Here is a 17,873-nt window from a genome sequence, read left to right on the forward strand (position 1 = left end):
CTTGAGAAATAATCAAATTCAATGGACAAATTACCACAACAAGTAAGTCTTCAACAAAAACAGGCAACAGTTCATGTATCAAGGACATTCCATACCCTGTTGGTAAAGTTGAAAAACAATCTTTCTTAGATGCTAAAATGGTTAGTGATTCCACTTGTTTCTGTTTTAAGAAAGTCACAGCAGGTTGATAAAAAAAAATCATATTAAAATGTTGTAACGCTTTCTTCAAATACAAGCATCTTTCTAGCTGTGCCATCATGCCAAATCTACAACAAATGAAATGATCAAATCAACATTGCTGTTTATTCACATTTAAGATAGAGAATAGTAAACACTAGACCTACTATTTTCTCCTTGAAGATATATTGGGAAGGGTGCGAAAGGGGAGTAGTGACTTTTGAAAGGGGGATGTCAGGCTCTCTTCCATTCAAATTCTGTATTGCCCAATAATGGCCCTGGTTTGTTGAATCAATAATTTGTATTTGTATTGTATCTTTATGCGTATATTCAACTGCACGGTTATACAGGTGCATGGAAGGAGAGTGGATTTTTACCATACATTTGGTGCCGTTGAAAATTGTCCTTTTGTGTGTTCAAAATCACATGGCAGTTTAAAATATTATACCAAGCAGCTATTTTAAGATATCAGGCAAGACGAAGAGACTACCAGAAACAAATTGCCCTCATAAGGGGTACAAATTATAATTAGATGGTATTAAAATGGGGGACCCCCCCTCAGCATTATTTGTTTGCATTTGTTTGCAACCCACTGTAAACAACGAATCGCTTGATTTTTCTGCAAAATTATTGCTGCCAATGAAAAGAGCATATTCCAAAACAATTTGTTACACACTTGATATCAAATGTCAAACTAACATCACATAACAATTTATAAACTATTTTCACCTCATGAAATTCAAGAAGTCTTGGCCGCTTCAAAACCATGTGTTGCTGTTAAATCAAAGATGGGGTGGCCGATGCCTGACCCTATATTGTAGTCCAAAGGAAATGCAAATAAGGGTCAGGGAACCAACAGTAAGACCACAGGTACTTTCCTCTCACAGTAAGACAACAGGTACTCTCCTCCAACAGTAAGACCTCAGGTATTCCCCTCCCACAGTAAGACCTCAGGTACTCCGCTCCCACAGTAAGACCTTGGGTACTCTCCTCCCACAGTAAGACCTTGGGTACTCCCCTCCCACAGTAAGACCACAGGTACTCTCCTCCCACAGTAAGACAACAGGTACTCCCCTTTCACAGGTACTCCCCTCCAACAGTAAGACCTCAAGTACTGTCCTCCCACAGTAAGACAACAGGTACTCCCCTCTCACAGGTACTCTCCTCCCACAGTAAGACCTCGGGTACTCTCCTCCCACAGTAAGACCTCAGGTACTCTCCTCCCACAGTAAGATCTCAGGTACTCTCCTCTCACAGTAAGACCTCAGGTACTCTCCTCCCACAGTAAGACCACAGGTACTCCCCTCCCACAGTAAGACAACAGGTACTCCCCTCTCACAGTAAGACCTCAGGTACTCTCCTCCCACAGTAAGACAACAGATACTCTCCTCCCACAGTAAGACCACAGGTACTCCCCTCCAACAGTAAGACAACAGGTACTCCCCTCTCACAGTAAGACCTCAGGTACTCTCCTCCCACAGTAAGACAACAGGTACTCTCCTCCCACAGTAAGACCTCAGGTACTCCCCTCCCACAGTAAGACCACAGGTACTCTCCTCCCACAGTAAGACCTCAGGTACTCTCCTCCCACAGTAAGACCTCAGGTACTCTCCCCCCACAGTAAGACCACAGGTACCCTCCTCTCACATTAAGACCTCAGGTACTCCCCTCCCACAGTAAGACCTCAGGTACTCTCCTCCCACAGTTAGACCTCAGGTACTCCCCTCCCACAGTAAGACCTCAGGTACTCCCCTCCCACAGTAAGACCACAGGTACTCTCCTCCCACAGTAAGACCTCAGGTACTCTCCTCCCACAGTTAGACCTCAGGTACTCCCCTACCACAGTAAGACCTCAGGTACTCCCCTCCCACAGTAAGACCACAGGTACTCTCCTCCCACAGTAAGACCTCAGGTACTCTCCTCCCACAGTAAGACCTCAGGTACTCTCCTCCCACAGTAAGACCACAGGTACTCCCCTCTCACATTAAGACCTCAGGTACTCCCCTCCCACAGTAAGACCTCAGGTACTCTCCTCCCACAGTAAGACCTCAGGTACTCCCCTCCCACAGTAAGACCTCAGGTACTATCCTCCACAGTAAGACCTCAGGTACTCCCCTCCCACAGTAAGACCTCAGGTACTCCCCTCCCACAATAAGACCTCAGGTACTCCCCTCTCACAGTAAGACCACAGGTACTCCCCTCCCACAGTAAGACCTCAGGTACTCTCCTCCCACAGTAAGACAACAGGTACTCTCCTCCCACAGTAAGACCTCAGGTATTCCCCTCCCACAGTAAGACCTCAGGTACTCCGCTCCCACAGTAAGACCTTAGGTACTCTCCTCCCACAGTAAGACCACAGGTATTCCCCTCCCACAGTAAGACCACAGGTACTCCCCTCCCACAGTAACAGCACAGGTACTTTTCTCCAACAGTAAGACCACAGGTACTCTCCTCCAACAGTAAGACCACAGGTACTCTCCTCCCACAGTAAGACCACAGGTACTCCCCTCCAACAGTAAGACCCCAGGTATACTCTCCTCCCACAGTAAGACCACAGGTACTCTCCTCCCACAGTAAGACCTCAGATACTCTCCTCCCACAGTAAGACCACAGGTACTCCCCTCCCACAGTAAGACAGCAGGTACTCTCCTCCCACAGTAAGACCTCAGGTACTCTCCTCCCACAGTAAGACCTCGGGTACTCTCCTCCCACAGTAAGACCACAGGTACTCCCCTCCCACAGTAAGACCTCAGGTACTCCCCTCCCACAGTAAGACCTCGGGTACTCCCCTCCCACAGTAAGACCACAGGTACTCCCCTCTCACAGTAAGACCTCAGGTACTCTCCTCCCACAGTAAGACCTCGGGTACTGTCCTCCCACAGTAAGACCTCGGGTACTCCCCTCCCACATTAAGACCTCAGGTACTCCCCTCCCACAGTAAGACCTCAGGTACTCTCCTCCCACAGTAAGACCTCAGGTACTCTCCTCCCACAGTAAGACCTCAGGTACTCTCCTCCCACAGTAAGACCTCGGATACTCCCCTCCCACAGTAAGACCTTTGGTACTCTCCTCCCTCATTAAGACCTCAGGTACTCCCCTCCCACAGTAAGACCTCAGGTACTCCCCTCCCACAGTAAGACCTCAGGTACTCTCCTCCCACATTAAGACCACAGGTACTCCCCTCCCACAGTAAGACCACAGGTACTCCCCTCCCACAGAAAGACCTCAGGTACTCCTCTCCCACAATAAGACCTCAGGTACTCCCCTCCCACAGTAAGACCACAGGTAATCCCCTCCCACAGTAAGACCTCAGGTACTCCCCTCCCACAGTAAGACCTCAGGTACTCCCCTCCCACAGTAAGACCACAGGTACTCTCCTCCCACAGTAAGACCTCAGGTACTCTCCTCCCACAGTAAGACCTCAGGTACTCTCCTCCCACAGTAAGACCACAGGTACTCTCCTCTCACATTAAGACCTCAGGTACTCCCCTCCCACAGTAAGACCTCAGGTACTCCTCTCCCACAGTAAGACCTCAGTTACTCTCCTCCACAGTAAGACCTCAGGTACTATGTCCATACCAGTATCTATCCTGTGTGATGTCATACCAGTATCTATCCTGTGTGATGTCATACCAGTATCTATCCTGTGTGATGTCATACCAGTATCTATCCTGTGTGATGTCATACCAGTATCTATCCTGTGTGATGTCATACCAGTATATATTCTGTGTGATGTCCATACCAGTATATATTCTGAGTGATGTCATACCAGTATATATCCTGTGTGATGTCATACCAGTATATATCCTGTGTGATGTCATACCAGTATCTATCCTGTGTGATGTCATACCAGTATATATCCTTTGTGATGTCATACCAGTATCTATCCTGCGTGATGTCATACCAGTATCTATCCTGTGTGATGTCCATACCAGTATCTATCCTCTGTGATGTCATACCAGTATATATCCTTTGTGATGTCATACCAGTATCTATCCTGTGTGATGTCATACCAGTATCTATCCTGTGTGATGTCCATACCAGTATCTATCCTGTGTGATGTCATACCAGTATCTATCCTGTGTGATGTCATACCAGTATCTATCCTGTGTGATGTCCATACCAGTATCTATCCTGTGTGATGTCATACCAGTATCTATCCTGTGTGATGTCATACCAGTATCTATCCTGTGTGATCTCATACCAGTATATATCCTGTGTGATGTCCATACCAGTATCTATTCTGTGTGATGTCATACCAGTATATATCCTGTGTGATGTCATACCAGTATCTATCGTTGAAAGTGGAGTATATCTCTTGGGGTTTGGCACTGTAAAATGAAAAATCAACAGAAAATCAAAGCAATGAAACAATGTTCAGAACATTTAGCAACAACTTTGATTGATACATACGACGTAATAACTAATATGAGAAATGAAATACAAAAAGTGCAGTACACATGCATTTGGTGTTAAAACATCTTTTAGATATGTAGGATGAACAGCTGATGATTACTTGTTCCTGGCATCCCCAACTATACACGGTCCCAATGGTGATCTAAAGGATGAAGGTAAAAGTTAATATCCGGTAGTTCAGATCCGTCTTCCCCACAAATTATTAACAACAAATTAAACATGTCTGTTTTTGGTTTGATTTGTTTTTGTTTAACGTCCTATTAACAGCCAGGGCCATTTAAGGACGTGCCAGGTTTGGAGGTGGAGGAAAGCCGGAGTACCCGGAGAAAAACCACCAGCCTAAGATCAGTACCTGGCAACTGCCCCATGTAGGTTTCGAACACGCAACCAAGAGGTGGAGGGCTAGTGTTAATGTGTCAGTACACCTTAACCACTCGGCCACCGCGGCCCCATATAACATGTATACAATTGGCACCTTTCCTTGAATTTCTGTAGCAATGTCATTAAATAAATCTCTGACATGAGTGTCACTTTATGTTTTTCCTGAAGAACTTTATCCGACTTCTTATTTCAATGAGAAAGTCCTGTTTATTTTCCCGCAGCCTTGATCTCGGACTTTTCCACCTTTTTCTTATTTCCCTATCAGCTCCAATAAGAATTTAAAGGTTGAACCTACATTTCTAACCCTCATACTGTTAAGCGACTGTCCTTGTTTTCTTTACTTTTATGACTCGTCTCTTGATTTCCGTGTTGATACACCTCATTTAGTTCTGACAATGACTTTGACAAGTTTCATACACACTTTCTTAAATTCACTTAAGTTTTTTTCTTTTCCAAAACATTTATCACTAATTAACAAGAGACCCCAGAAGGATCTTGGTGTCTAACATTCAATGATCTTTATTGGTTCTATGTCAGACTGATCTTCTCTCTACTTTTCCCTTCTTTCTTCCTCTTTATAATCTGATAACATGCAAGAACTAGCGGAATCTATATGTAAAGTTTGAGAAGCATTCCTTCAATTCTTTTCGAGAAACAGCAATAACAAACTTTAATTCTCAAAATACAAGATAGTCAACTGTCTGCCATTTTGTTCTCCTGATCAAAAACCAAAATAAAATTGGCAATTAAGGTACCAAGGGGAACCTACACATGAAATTTGAGGAATATCCCTCCAGTACTTCTCAAGGAATAGAGATAACAAACTTCAATTCTCAATTCCAGTCAATACATGAAAGAAGAATATCCCTCCAGTACTATTCATGAAGTAGAGAAAACAAACTTAAATTCTCAATTTCAACATGGCCAAATGCCCCTACATGAAGTTTGAGGAATATCTCTCCAATATTTTCAAGAAATAGTTATAACAAGGATTATTTACGGACAGACGGACGGACGGACGGACGGACGGACAGACAACTGACGGACCACGACTCAGGGTGATTTGAAAAGAACGCATGTTCATAAATAAAAGCTTAAAACATGTGATTTTTGGCCCCTAAGTTGGGACTGAAACGTTTGGTTTGGTTTATTTTGTTTAACGTCTTATTAACAGTCAGGGTCATTTAAAGACATGCCTGGTTTTGGAGGTGGAGGAAAGCCTGAGTACCCCGAGAAAACCACCGACCTACAGTCAGTACCAGGCAGCTGTGCACATAGGTTTCGAACTCTCAACCCAGAGGTGGAGGGCTAGTAATCAAGTGTCGGGACTCCTTAACTACGGGGCCACCGTGGCCCCCGGACTGAAACCACAATTAAATGTACTAAAAGTTTCATTAATACATTGAAATCCATAAAAAAAATTCCATAACTTTCATCCACAACTTCTGTCTTACCTGACCAAGAACTACATCTGAGCGACAAACTTTTTAAATATCAAACAGCATGTTGGGCATTTTCTGGACTTCCATGTAGATCCCACTGTCAATCAATGTAAGGGAGACAATCACTCACAGGATCACCTGAATCGAATAGAAATGGCAGAAAAATTAGCAGAGAAAGTTTTGAACGAAGCATGTGCTAAAAATTTAAAAATGTTTAGTAAAAGAAAGTATTTGTGTATATGTTTCTTTTTCCACTCTAAATTAACTGGATCTACCTAAGATAAAATTCCATATCTCCTATTCCTGGTCTGTGGTCCCTTACAAATTCTTCAAATGCCACAATTTTCTTATACATATGTAACGGAACTGAACTAGTTCAATCATCGGTGGCCAAGTAGTTCAGTTGGTAAAGCATCCATCTAGAGTTCGGAGGGTCCCCAGTTCAAACTCCAGTCTGGCTGCTTCATTTTCTCATTCTCCTGTTACAGAATTCCTGACCTTGCCAACACTAATTGTTAAAGCATTGGGAGTATACTAAGCAAGGGGATAAAGGAGGGAGGAATGTAGCAGCACTGGACTGGGTAGATCATCGGTGACCAAGTAGCTAAGTTGGTAGAGTGTCTGTCTAGAGTTTGGAGGGTCCCGGTGTAGTATGGTATTTTGACCCCCATGGTAAATTGACCCCGGGGTCAAAATACCATTATGGTAAAATGACCCCCCCCCCCCCCCCCCCCCCCATGGTAAAGTGACCCCCCCATACTAAAGTCACTAAAACATGATTTTCATATATCATTTTATATATTTTCATTAAAACAATATTGTATCATTATAAACAGTACAAGTTTGGAGGGGTAGGTTGACTATATAGTGAAATATAGGTGAATAGTTGATGGAGAACATTAATGAAGAAATAAAGCTTTTTTATCATGAATTTTGGTAATTTTGGTAACTTATTTTCAAAAAACCTTTATCAGCATCAATAATTCTATAAATTTTAACAACAACAACAAAATTGGTCTGGTCTGGGGTAACTAATTTTGATGAGTCATTTATGCCTGGAAGGGGGGGGGGGGGGGTCACTTTACCATGGCCATGGTAAAGTGACCCCCCCCCCCCCTCCTGCCCCTCCACAACCACCTACAAAGTTAACAATATTTTATTTGTTTACTTCCATTCATTAAAATATACATAAATAAAGTCAAGACAATTGGTCTTAGGGTAGGTGATTTTTGATGTAAGTTATATGGAGAGGTTGGGAAGAGGGAATCACTTTACCATGATTATAGTGAAAATATATTTTTGTGGATTTTTTTTTTTTTTTCACTAAATATTTTTTCAATTAACCTCAAATCATTAATCTATACATTTAAAAACCATTGAATTGAATCGTGATCAGTTAATTTAATGCGATTCATGTAATAAGGGGGAAGGGGGGGGGGGGTCACTTTACCATGGCCATGATAAAGTGACCCCCCCCCCCCCCCCACACCTACAATGTTAACACTATATTATTTATATTATTTGTTTTCCTTCCATTCATTATAATATACATAAATAAAGTCAAGAAAATATTGGTCTTGGGGTAGGTGATTATTGTAGAGAGGTTGGGAGAGGGGAGTCACTTTACCATGATTATAGTGAAAATATTTTTTTTGTGGATTTAATTTTTTTCACTTTATATTTTCCAATAAACCTCAATTCATTAATCTATACATTTAAAAAAATGTAATTGAATCGTTATCAGTGAATTTAATGTGAGTCATGTAATGAGGGGGAAGTTGGAGGGGGGGTCACTTTACCATGGCCATGGTAAAATGACCCCCCCACCACTCCCGCCCCTCTACACACCTACAAAGTTAACACTATTTTATTTGTTTTCCTTTCATTCATTATAATATACAAAAATGAAAATAATTGAAGTAAACTACTGAAAGTTTGGCAAAAAACTATTTTTTGATGGAGGGGGAGGGGGTCACTTTACCATAGCCAATCCAAATCATGTTGCTGTTAATGTATAGACCTGCCACGACTTGAAATGATCTACCCCAATACAATTCTGTTGATACTTCACGATCTGATTTATAGAATAATACTTATTTAACCAAAATTTTCAATAATTTATTTCAATTAATTAATCAATCTATATGTGAGAACATAAAGCATCTACAAAATGTTTGGATGTTAACATTATAACAACAAGTGATGTTAATGTGAGTCATGTGAGGAGTGGGGGAAAGCGACCCCCCTTCCTTACATAACTTACATCAATATCAATTATCTCAGGCCAATTTAGATTTGTTAAAATGTATAGATTAAGGAATTAAGGTTTATTAAGAAAAAAGGGTAAAATATTTTATTTTATTATGGATATAGTAGCGTAGTAAGTAAAATTGATTAATATATTTTATCAATTTTACTTATTACACTACCATATCACACATACATGATCACATCAAAAATTTTTCTTAGACAAATCTTGTTTTGTTATGATGGATATTTTAAGGAATTGAGTTTTTTTTAGGTCACCTGAGACAAAGTCTCAAGTGACCTATTCTAATCGCCTTTTGTCCGTCATCGTCTGTCGGCGTCCATAAACTTTTCACATTTTCGACTTCTCCAAAACCACTGAACAAAATTCAATGAAATTTGGCAGAAAGTTTCTATGGATGAAGGTCAACCAAAATTGTGAATTATATGGTCCCCACCCCCCAGGGGCCTGAGGGGTGGGGCCAAAAAGGGTCAAATTGACTAAAATTTCAAAAATCTTCTTCTCTACTCTCAAATATGGTAGAATCAAATACTCTTCATAGATGGAAAGGTCTTAAGGTGCTTTACCAAAATTGTGAATTTCATGACACTGGGGTCTCACGTTTACCCCTGGGGAGGGGGTAAACTGTACTATAGTTTATATAGGGAAATCACATTTTTGACTATTATTTGTTGGATTTCTATTGGAATTTATTCTAACTTGGTTCAAATTATCAGCATAGGATAACAGTTTGATGGTATGTACATGTTGGCCCTGGTTGACCCCCAAGGGCTGGTGGGCGGGGCCAAAAAGGGTCAAATTGACTGAAATTTCAAAAATCTTCTTCTCTACTCTTATATTTGGTAGAATCAAAAAATCTCAATAGATGGAAGGGTCTTATGGTGCTTTACCAAGATTTTGAATTTAATGACACAGGGGTCTTGCATTTTGCCCCTGGGGAGGGGGTAAACTTTACTATAGTTGATATAGGGAAATCACATTTTTGGCTATTATTTGTTGGATTTGTATTGGAATTTTTCAAACCTGGTCAACATCATCAGCGTTAGATAACAGCTGATAGTACCCATATGTTGGCCCTGACTGACCCCCAGGGGCTGACAGGCGGGGCTAAAAAGTGTCAATTTGACTGAAATTTCAAAATCTTATTCTCAATACCTACATTGTACATGGCATCCAGTAGGATTAAAATCTCAAGAGTCAGTGTCATTTGTAATTTTATTTATCCTTTTTTTTATACTGAAACAGTATAATAAAGATTATCAATTAAAACTCAAGGATTTTTTTTATCTCACTTGGCGCGGCGACGCACTTGCAGGGAGCGCGAAGCGTGAATATGGCGAGAGATACGAGCATGAACTTTTTCGATCCGATCACGGAGAGAGATATCGATAGCTAATTTAATTTTTATCATTTTTTTTTTTTGCATTTCAGCAATAACAAATCTATCGTTGTGCGGTGTTGATTTCAGCGAAAGGTTCGCTATTTGTTCAATCTAAGGCACATTAACGACGCGAGTGGAGACGAAGGATCGTTGGTTAATGTTTTCACTGCTAAAAAACGAGCCTGTGACGGTGTCGCATATTGTATAAACATCGTATGTGATATATATGGCTTGGTCGATGCCTCCATAATATTTATATTTGTTTTCTATGTCAATGCCATGAAATTGCGAAAAAAAATGGGGGACGGAGTTATGAGGAAGAGTACCGGGAGCTGGCAACGGTGTTTAGTGGATTTGAGGTATTTGCTGAAACGGAGATAAACAAGAGATCCCAGAGGGATCTTGGCGTCCACCATTGAGTGATCTTTATAGATTCCATGTTAGATTGATCTTCTCTCTGTTTTCTCTTCCTCTTACTAATCTGTGTAAATTGAGAAACATCCCTCCAGTACTTTTCAAACAAATTTGTTTGGTTTAGTTTGTTTGACGTCCTATTAACAGCCAGGGTGATTTAAGGACGTGCCAGGTTTTGGAGGTGGAGGAAAGCCGGAGTACCCGGAGAAAAAAACACCGGCCTACGGTCAGTACAAAGGGAACCTATATATGAAATTTGAGATTTAGCGATAATGGCTGTCGGCCACGTTGTTTTCAGATTGTTCCCAAAAATGCAATACGAGGGACCAAGAGGAACCTACATATGAAATTTCAGGAGGATCCCTTCTGTACTCTCTGAGAAATAGCGATAACAAACTTCAATTGTCAAAATTTAAGATGGCTGCTTGTCGATCATGTTGTTTTCCGATTGGCCCCAACATGAAATATGCATAACTAGGGACCAAGGACAACCTATATATGAAACTTCAGAAAGATCCCTTTGGTACTTTCTGAGAAATAGCGATCACAAACTTCAATTGTCAAAATCCAAGATGGCTGCCTTTCGAAAGGTCGGTTAGCGTCACTACAGGTAAGCTATGCCGTGAGTAATGGCTGTAGTGTAACCACCTGTAGTCAGAATCCTTTTGATCATGGATACAGGCACGGAATACAGACTGTGGTGAGTAACTAACGTTATATCTTTCTATTTATTTCACTAATTGCTATCTTAGAATGTCTTGTATTCCGGATAAATGTATTTCTAGTATATATCTTAGTGTACGGTCCAATCATGCGTGGCGGTGATTAGTAATAATATGTCTATATAGGTGTTGCTGATCTGATAGCTTATAAATGTTTATGTTGTGATAGTTATGTTATGATGTTTATTATAGGTTATTTGCAGTTGTTGTATTGATATGTCCGTAAATATTGGTATGAATGTCCATCTATAGGTAAAATAGGTCAGTGAGTTTTACCTGTGTACAAATGTATGGAAGCCCATACGGGCCATATATGATTCATAATGTATATTGTGGTAGCGTTAGGAATGGACCGGCATGTGATTCTAATAGTGTTTTATGTTAATATTTAATCATATTTAGGTTTATGATAGCAAGTATTTAGGGTATATAGTACAATATTATATTATTGGAATATCATTTTAGGAAATATGTTGTTAATTAGCATGAGTGTTTGGTGTGAAATTGTCACGTGTGTCATTGTGTGTTTTTAAGCTTTCCATGACGGAGTGAAGTTCCTTGGACAACAGGACACCGGGCAATCACCACGACTTCGGCATCAGGACCGGTAGAAAACTCCGGTCAGCCTCAGGAGGTCTGATGTGATAAACAGACGGGTCAAAGAGCCAAGGATGATAAGGAATGGTGGTCCGTACTACGGCCACTAGATCATGAAGCGGTGACTTCTAACGCTGTTGACGGTATGACGTTATAGCCAGCTAGCTCTCATACTTTACCTGCGGGAAAGTATTGTTGGGACTCATAGTGAGTCATCCCTGTGGGAGGTGCGTGACATACGAGGGATATACCTGAACTGCGGTTCAGTTACTCATGTGTTTCTGTCTCTTGAGTGGAGAACTTGTGCCTTTAATGTGTACTTGTACCGGTATTGTGCTGTTCTGTGTCGACGACTCCGTGACTTTAACCGTAATTGAATGTCAGAGTGTGCAAGGGGTGTGAATGTGCGTTTGTATGAATATATCTATTTGCTTTTGTACATAATAGTTAATAAATATTGTTTTGTATAATCTATTTTATTGTCTTCAATTCCAAAAACCAACTCGAACGCTTGTCCGACGTTACAAAATTGGTGGCAGCGGTGGGACAAGCCAACGTGTGGGTTTTGGTTTTAAAGCAATATTTCACTAGGTACTTGTAAATAATAGAAAAGGAATTCGCTAGATAGGCATTTCCTGGGAGCTAGACATTCTTCCTATTCCCTTTACTTCGTTGTTATATTTTGGAAATAGAACCACTATATAGAGGAAGGGATTATACACCAGGTGAGTAACATTTGGAGACGGCGGTCTTGGAATGGGATGTTAGTCTCGGAAAAGGGTAAGTACTCTATGTTGATTGTGTGGTGTCTACTTGGCTGTTCCTTTGCATTTGTTCACAGTATGTCGACTCTTAATGAGATTATTGCAGCAGGTAAGGAACTTGGCTACACTGGAGAGGAGCTACGGAGGTTTCTAAAGGAGACACAGGATCGTGCTAGAGATGAACGGGATGCGGAACGGAAGTTCCGGAAAGCGGAGATTGAAGCTGAACAAGCGGAGAAAGAAGGTGAAAGAGCATTTAAGATGGAGGCCGAGCATGCCAGACTTGAGGCTGAGAGAGAGGCAAGGGCAGATGAAAGAGCCGAGAGAGAGCACAAGCGTAAGTTAGAGTTACACGAGGCAGGTATTGCAGATGACACTAGTAATACTCATGGGAGCTCAACAGTTGCGCCTAAGGGTCCAAAGCTACCGGCTTTTGAAGAAGGGAAAGATAGTATGGATGCGTATATCCAGCGTTTTGAGGTGTATGCCACTGCTCAGAGGTGGAAGAGAGACCAATGGGGGACTAACTTAAGTGCCTTGCTTAAGGGGAAAGCATTGGATGTGTTTTCAAGGTTACCTGTGTCCCAAGCCTTGAACTTTGAGGATCTGAAGAAGGCCTTGTTACAAAGATTTCAGAAGACAGAAGCAGGTTTCCGGAAGAGTTTTAGGAACAGTAGACCAGAGGGAGGCGAGACCTTTACCCAGTTCGCCAAGAGGTTGGAAAGTTATCTAGACAGGTGGATGGATATGACAGGAACTGCCAAAACGTATGACAGCTTGAAGGACCTGATGATACGAGACCAGTTTATATGCGGATGTAATCAGGATTTGTCTTTGTTTCTAAAGGAAAGGACTCCATCGTCGATACAGGATATGGCGAAGTTGGCTGATCAATATGTGGAAGCCAGAGGAGCACCGGCAAGTTCCCTTTCATTAAAGAATGCGAAAACGACAGGTAGTGGGAAATCAGCTGCTGGAGGGGGAGGTAGCACTACCGAGACGGGAAGGAGGAGCTCCACCCCTGTGACTGAGAAGCGATGCTATTCCTGTGGAAAACTTGGACATCTCTCCTTCGACTGTCGTAACAAGAAGTCTGGAAACAAGGTGGCGTCCGTTACAGAAGCTAGCGTTGGCGATAACAAGTTGCAATATACCAGAAGAGACAAGAAGAAAGATGTACCTAAGAGGAGGAAAAGAGGCCCAGCTGGTCAAGGTAATGACGGTACGGAGCTTAGCTTGTCGTGTGACATGAAGATACCCTATTCAACAGAGATGCCGGTAGTAACGGGACGTATCGGGGTACGCCTTGTCAAGGTATTGAGAGACACCGGGTGCAGTGGTGTTGTTGTTCGGCGAAGTTTGGTTGAACCTTTACAGATAACAGACCGCACAAAGACTTGTACTTTGGCTGATGGCTCGAAGCTGAATGTGCCAATTGCAGAGTTGGAGGTGGATACGCCGTACCTGAGAGGCACTATAGAAGCCTGGGTACTCGATACGCCGTTATATGACCTGATAGTAGGTAACGTCGTTGGGGCCAAACCCCCGGACCAACCTAATAAAAGTTGGACTGAGGATGATACTACTCTACAAGCAGTTGAGACCAGACAACAGAAGAAAACGAAGGGGAATTACAGACCACTGAAGGTTCCGGAAATGCTTAGAGACATTGGAAGTTTAGATGAACTGAAGGTGGAACAGGAGAGTGATGCTACGTTGGGAAAATTCAGGAAGCTGACAGAGAAGTCAGAAGTTTTTGAACGAGGTGACGGGGGACACTCGAAGATATATTACCATAAGGGCATTTTGTACAGGAAGTTCTACAGTCCGAGAACAGCGAATGGTAAGGTCTTTCGTCAACTGGTAGTTCCAGAGAAGTTTAGGCAGACAGTTTTGAAGCTGGCCCATGAGTCTATCATGGCGGGACATCTTGCAGCCAAACGGACAGCTAGTAGGATTTTATCTGAATTTTATTGGCCGGGAGTCCAGGCAGACGTCACCCGCTTTTGTAGGTCATGCGATGCATGTCAGAGGACCTTTCCCAAAGGAAGAGTTGCAAAGGCGCCACTTGGAAGTATGCCACTCGTCGAAACCCCATTCAAGCGAGTTGCTGTGGACATTGTCGGACCATTGGATCCTGCCACTGATAAAGGTAATCGTTATATTCTTACGGTCGTCGATTATGCTACGAGATATCCGGAAGCAGTCGCTCTTCGCGGAATTGAGACAGAACGTGTAGCGGAGGCTCTGGTAGACATATTCAGCCGAGTAGGTGTCCCAGCTGAAATGTTAACGGACCAGGGTGCCCAATTTACTTCAGAGTTGATGAAGGAGGTGAGCAGACTTCTATCTATAAGGCAGTTGACAACTACGCCTTACCACCCAATGTGTAATGGGCTGGTCGAGAAGTTCAATGGCACTTTGAAGCAAATGTTGAGGCGCATGAGCACTGAGAGGCCGAAGGACTGGGACCGTTTCATCAACGCCCTACTCTTTGCATATAGAGAGGTTCCCCAGGAGAGCCTAGGGTTTTCCCCATTTGAGATGCTATATGGACGAACAGTTCGGGGACCCATGATGATCCTACGTGAGCTATGGAGTAAGGATTTGCCTGATGATGAAGTCAAAACGACCTATCAGTACGTCATGGATTTAAGGGAGAAATTGGAGAAGACCTGCGAGGTTGCGATGGACAATCTTCGAGAGGCGAGGACACGACAGAGGAAGCAGTTCAACAAACGGGCCAAGCAACGAGACTTGAAACCGGGGGATAAGGTACTGGTACTGCTGCCGACCAAGGCAAACAAGTTGCTACTTCAGTGGAGGGGGCCTTATGATGTTGTTGAGAAAGTTGGACCTACCGATTATAGGGTCAACCGAGAAGGCAAGATAAAAGTCCTTCACATTAATCTGCTTAGGAAGTACGTCGAACCAAAGCGTGGGAGTGACCTAGGAGGATTTCTAGCTTGCGTAATGACGGCTGTGTTGGACGAGAGTGACCAAGGAGATGATATAAATCATGACAGAGTTTTAGAAGCTTTACCAGGTGACCGGGGAAATGAAACTCAAGATGATGTTGTTGTGTGTCAAGATCTCACAAAGGACCAGAGTAGAGATGTGCAATGCCTCATACAGGAGTTCAAGGATGTACTGACAGATGTCCCTGGGAGCACCAGCTTGATTGAACACGAGATCCATACCACTACATCGGATCCAGTACGGGTTAAGTCTTATCCTTTGCCCTACACTACAAAGGAGGTCATCAACGAAGAAGTTGGAAAGATGTTGGAGATGAGGGTCATCGAACCATCAACTTCACCTTATTCTTCACCCGTAGTGATGGTAAAGAAGAAAGATGGATCCAACAGATTCTGCATAGACTTCCGTGGGCTCAACCGTGTGACTATTTTTGATGCTGAACCAATGCCTAACACAGAGGACATTTTCGCCCGTCTAGGAAACGCCAGGTATTTTTCCAAGTTAGACCTCAGCAAAGGTTATTGGCAAGTTCCATTATCAGCTGACGCCAAGGAGATGACGGCTTTCACCACACCCCGGGGATTATTCCAGTTTCGGGTAATGCCCTTTGGACTTGTCAATGCGCCCGCGACTTTCAGTCGTTTGATGAGGAAATTGCTTCGGGGAATGGACCATCTGGATAACTTCATTGATGATATCATCATATACACTGACACCTGGGAGAAACACATGGACGTTTTGAGTGAGTTATTTTCCCGGTTGAGGAACGCGGGACTTACTGCAAGACCGACAAAGTGCTCTATAGCATTTGGGAGTTTGTCATGTTTGGGACATGTGGTCGGGGAAAGGAGAATTCAACTGGAGGACGACAAAGTGCAGGCGATCGCTAGCGCGCCGAGACCGGAGACCAAGAAACAGGTCAGATCATTTCTTGGGTTGGCTGGTTTCTATCGGCGATTTATTCCAAACTTTGCCGCTATTGCAGTACCACTTACTGACCTGACGAGGAAGGGTGCTCCAAATAAAGTGGAATGGTTGGAAAGCCATGAGCGAGCCTATGCCACTTTAAAGAAACTTTTGACGGCGAGGCCAGTTCTGAAACTGCCAAATTTGGAGCAGGATTTTATCCTAAGAACTGATGCGTCCGACACCGGACTAGGGGCGGTGCTGCTACAGGAAGAGGAGGGACAGAAGATGCCTATCGCGTATGCCAGTCGGAAGCTTCTTCCTAGGGAACGGAACTACGCGGTCATCGAGAAGGAGTGCCTCGGGATCGTATGGGGAATACAGAAGTTCGAGTCGTACATATACGGAAGAGAATTCCTACTCGAGACTGATCACCAGCCATTGTCCTACCTGAACAAGTCGAAGACAGCCAATGCGAGACTTATGAGGTGGGCGTTGTTACTCCAGCCATATAGATTCCGAATTCGCGCCATAAAGGGTTCGGATAATGTGGGAGCGGACTATTTGAGCAGGATATAGTAGCAACATGCTCCGTGATGTTGAGAAAAAGTGTATCCACTTTTTTCCGGAACCCGGGGATGTTGTCACGATCGCATGTGGGTATAGGGTTGTATATGTATGTCTTTACGTTGTTTTGTGTGTAATCGTGTGCGCGTATTTGTATGGCACGAATGGAAGTACGGTCAGAGGGGAAGTGCACGTGCGAAAGGTCGGTTAGCGTCACTACAGGTAAGCTATGCCGTGAGTAATGGCTGTAGTGTAACCACCTGTAGTCAGAATCCTTTTGATCATGGATACAGGCACGGAATACAGACTGTGGTGAGTAACTAACGTTATATCTTTCTATTTATTTCACTAATTGCTATCTTAGAATGTCTTGTATTCCGGATAAATGTATTTCTAGTATATATCTTAGTGTACGGTCCAATCATGCGTGGCGGTGATTAGTAATAATATGTCTATATAGGTGTTGCTGATCTGATAGCTTATAAATGTTTATGTTGTGATAGTTATGTTATGATGTTTATTATAGGTTATTTGCAGTTGTTGTATTGATATGTCCGTAAATATTGGTATGAATGTCCATCTATAGGTAAAATAGGTCAGTGAGTTTTACCTGTGTACAAATGTATGGAAGCCCATACGGGCCATATATGATTCATAATGTATATTGTGGTAGCGTTAGGAATGGACCGGCATGTGATTCTAATAGTGTTTTATGTTAATATTTAATCATATTTAGGTTTATGATAGCAAGTATTTAGGGTATATAGTACAATATTATATTATTGGAATATCATTTTAGGAAATATGTTGTTAATTAGCATGAGTGTTTGGTGTGAAATTGTCACGTGTGTCATTGTG

The 17,873-nt window shown here is 42.6% G+C and overlaps 1 protein-coding gene across 1 annotated transcript; it reads left to right on the forward strand.

The window, feature by feature from the left end:
* The first annotated feature begins 12,641 nt into the window (after positions 1 to 12,641).
* Positions 12,642 to 17,027, forward strand: LOC117319277. Its single transcript, XM_033874109.1, has one exon. It carries the CDS (start codon positions 12,642 to 12,644, stop codon positions 17,025 to 17,027), a length of 4,386 nt encoding a protein of 1,461 aa, XP_033730000.1.
* Positions 17,028 to 17,873: the final 846 nt, after the last annotated feature.

This window comes from Pecten maximus, unplaced genomic scaffold (genome assembly GCF_902652985.1).
Source record: "Pecten maximus unplaced genomic scaffold, xPecMax1.1, whole genome shotgun sequence".
Classification (NCBI taxonomy): Eukaryota; Metazoa; Mollusca; class Bivalvia; order Pectinida; family Pectinidae; genus Pecten; species Pecten maximus.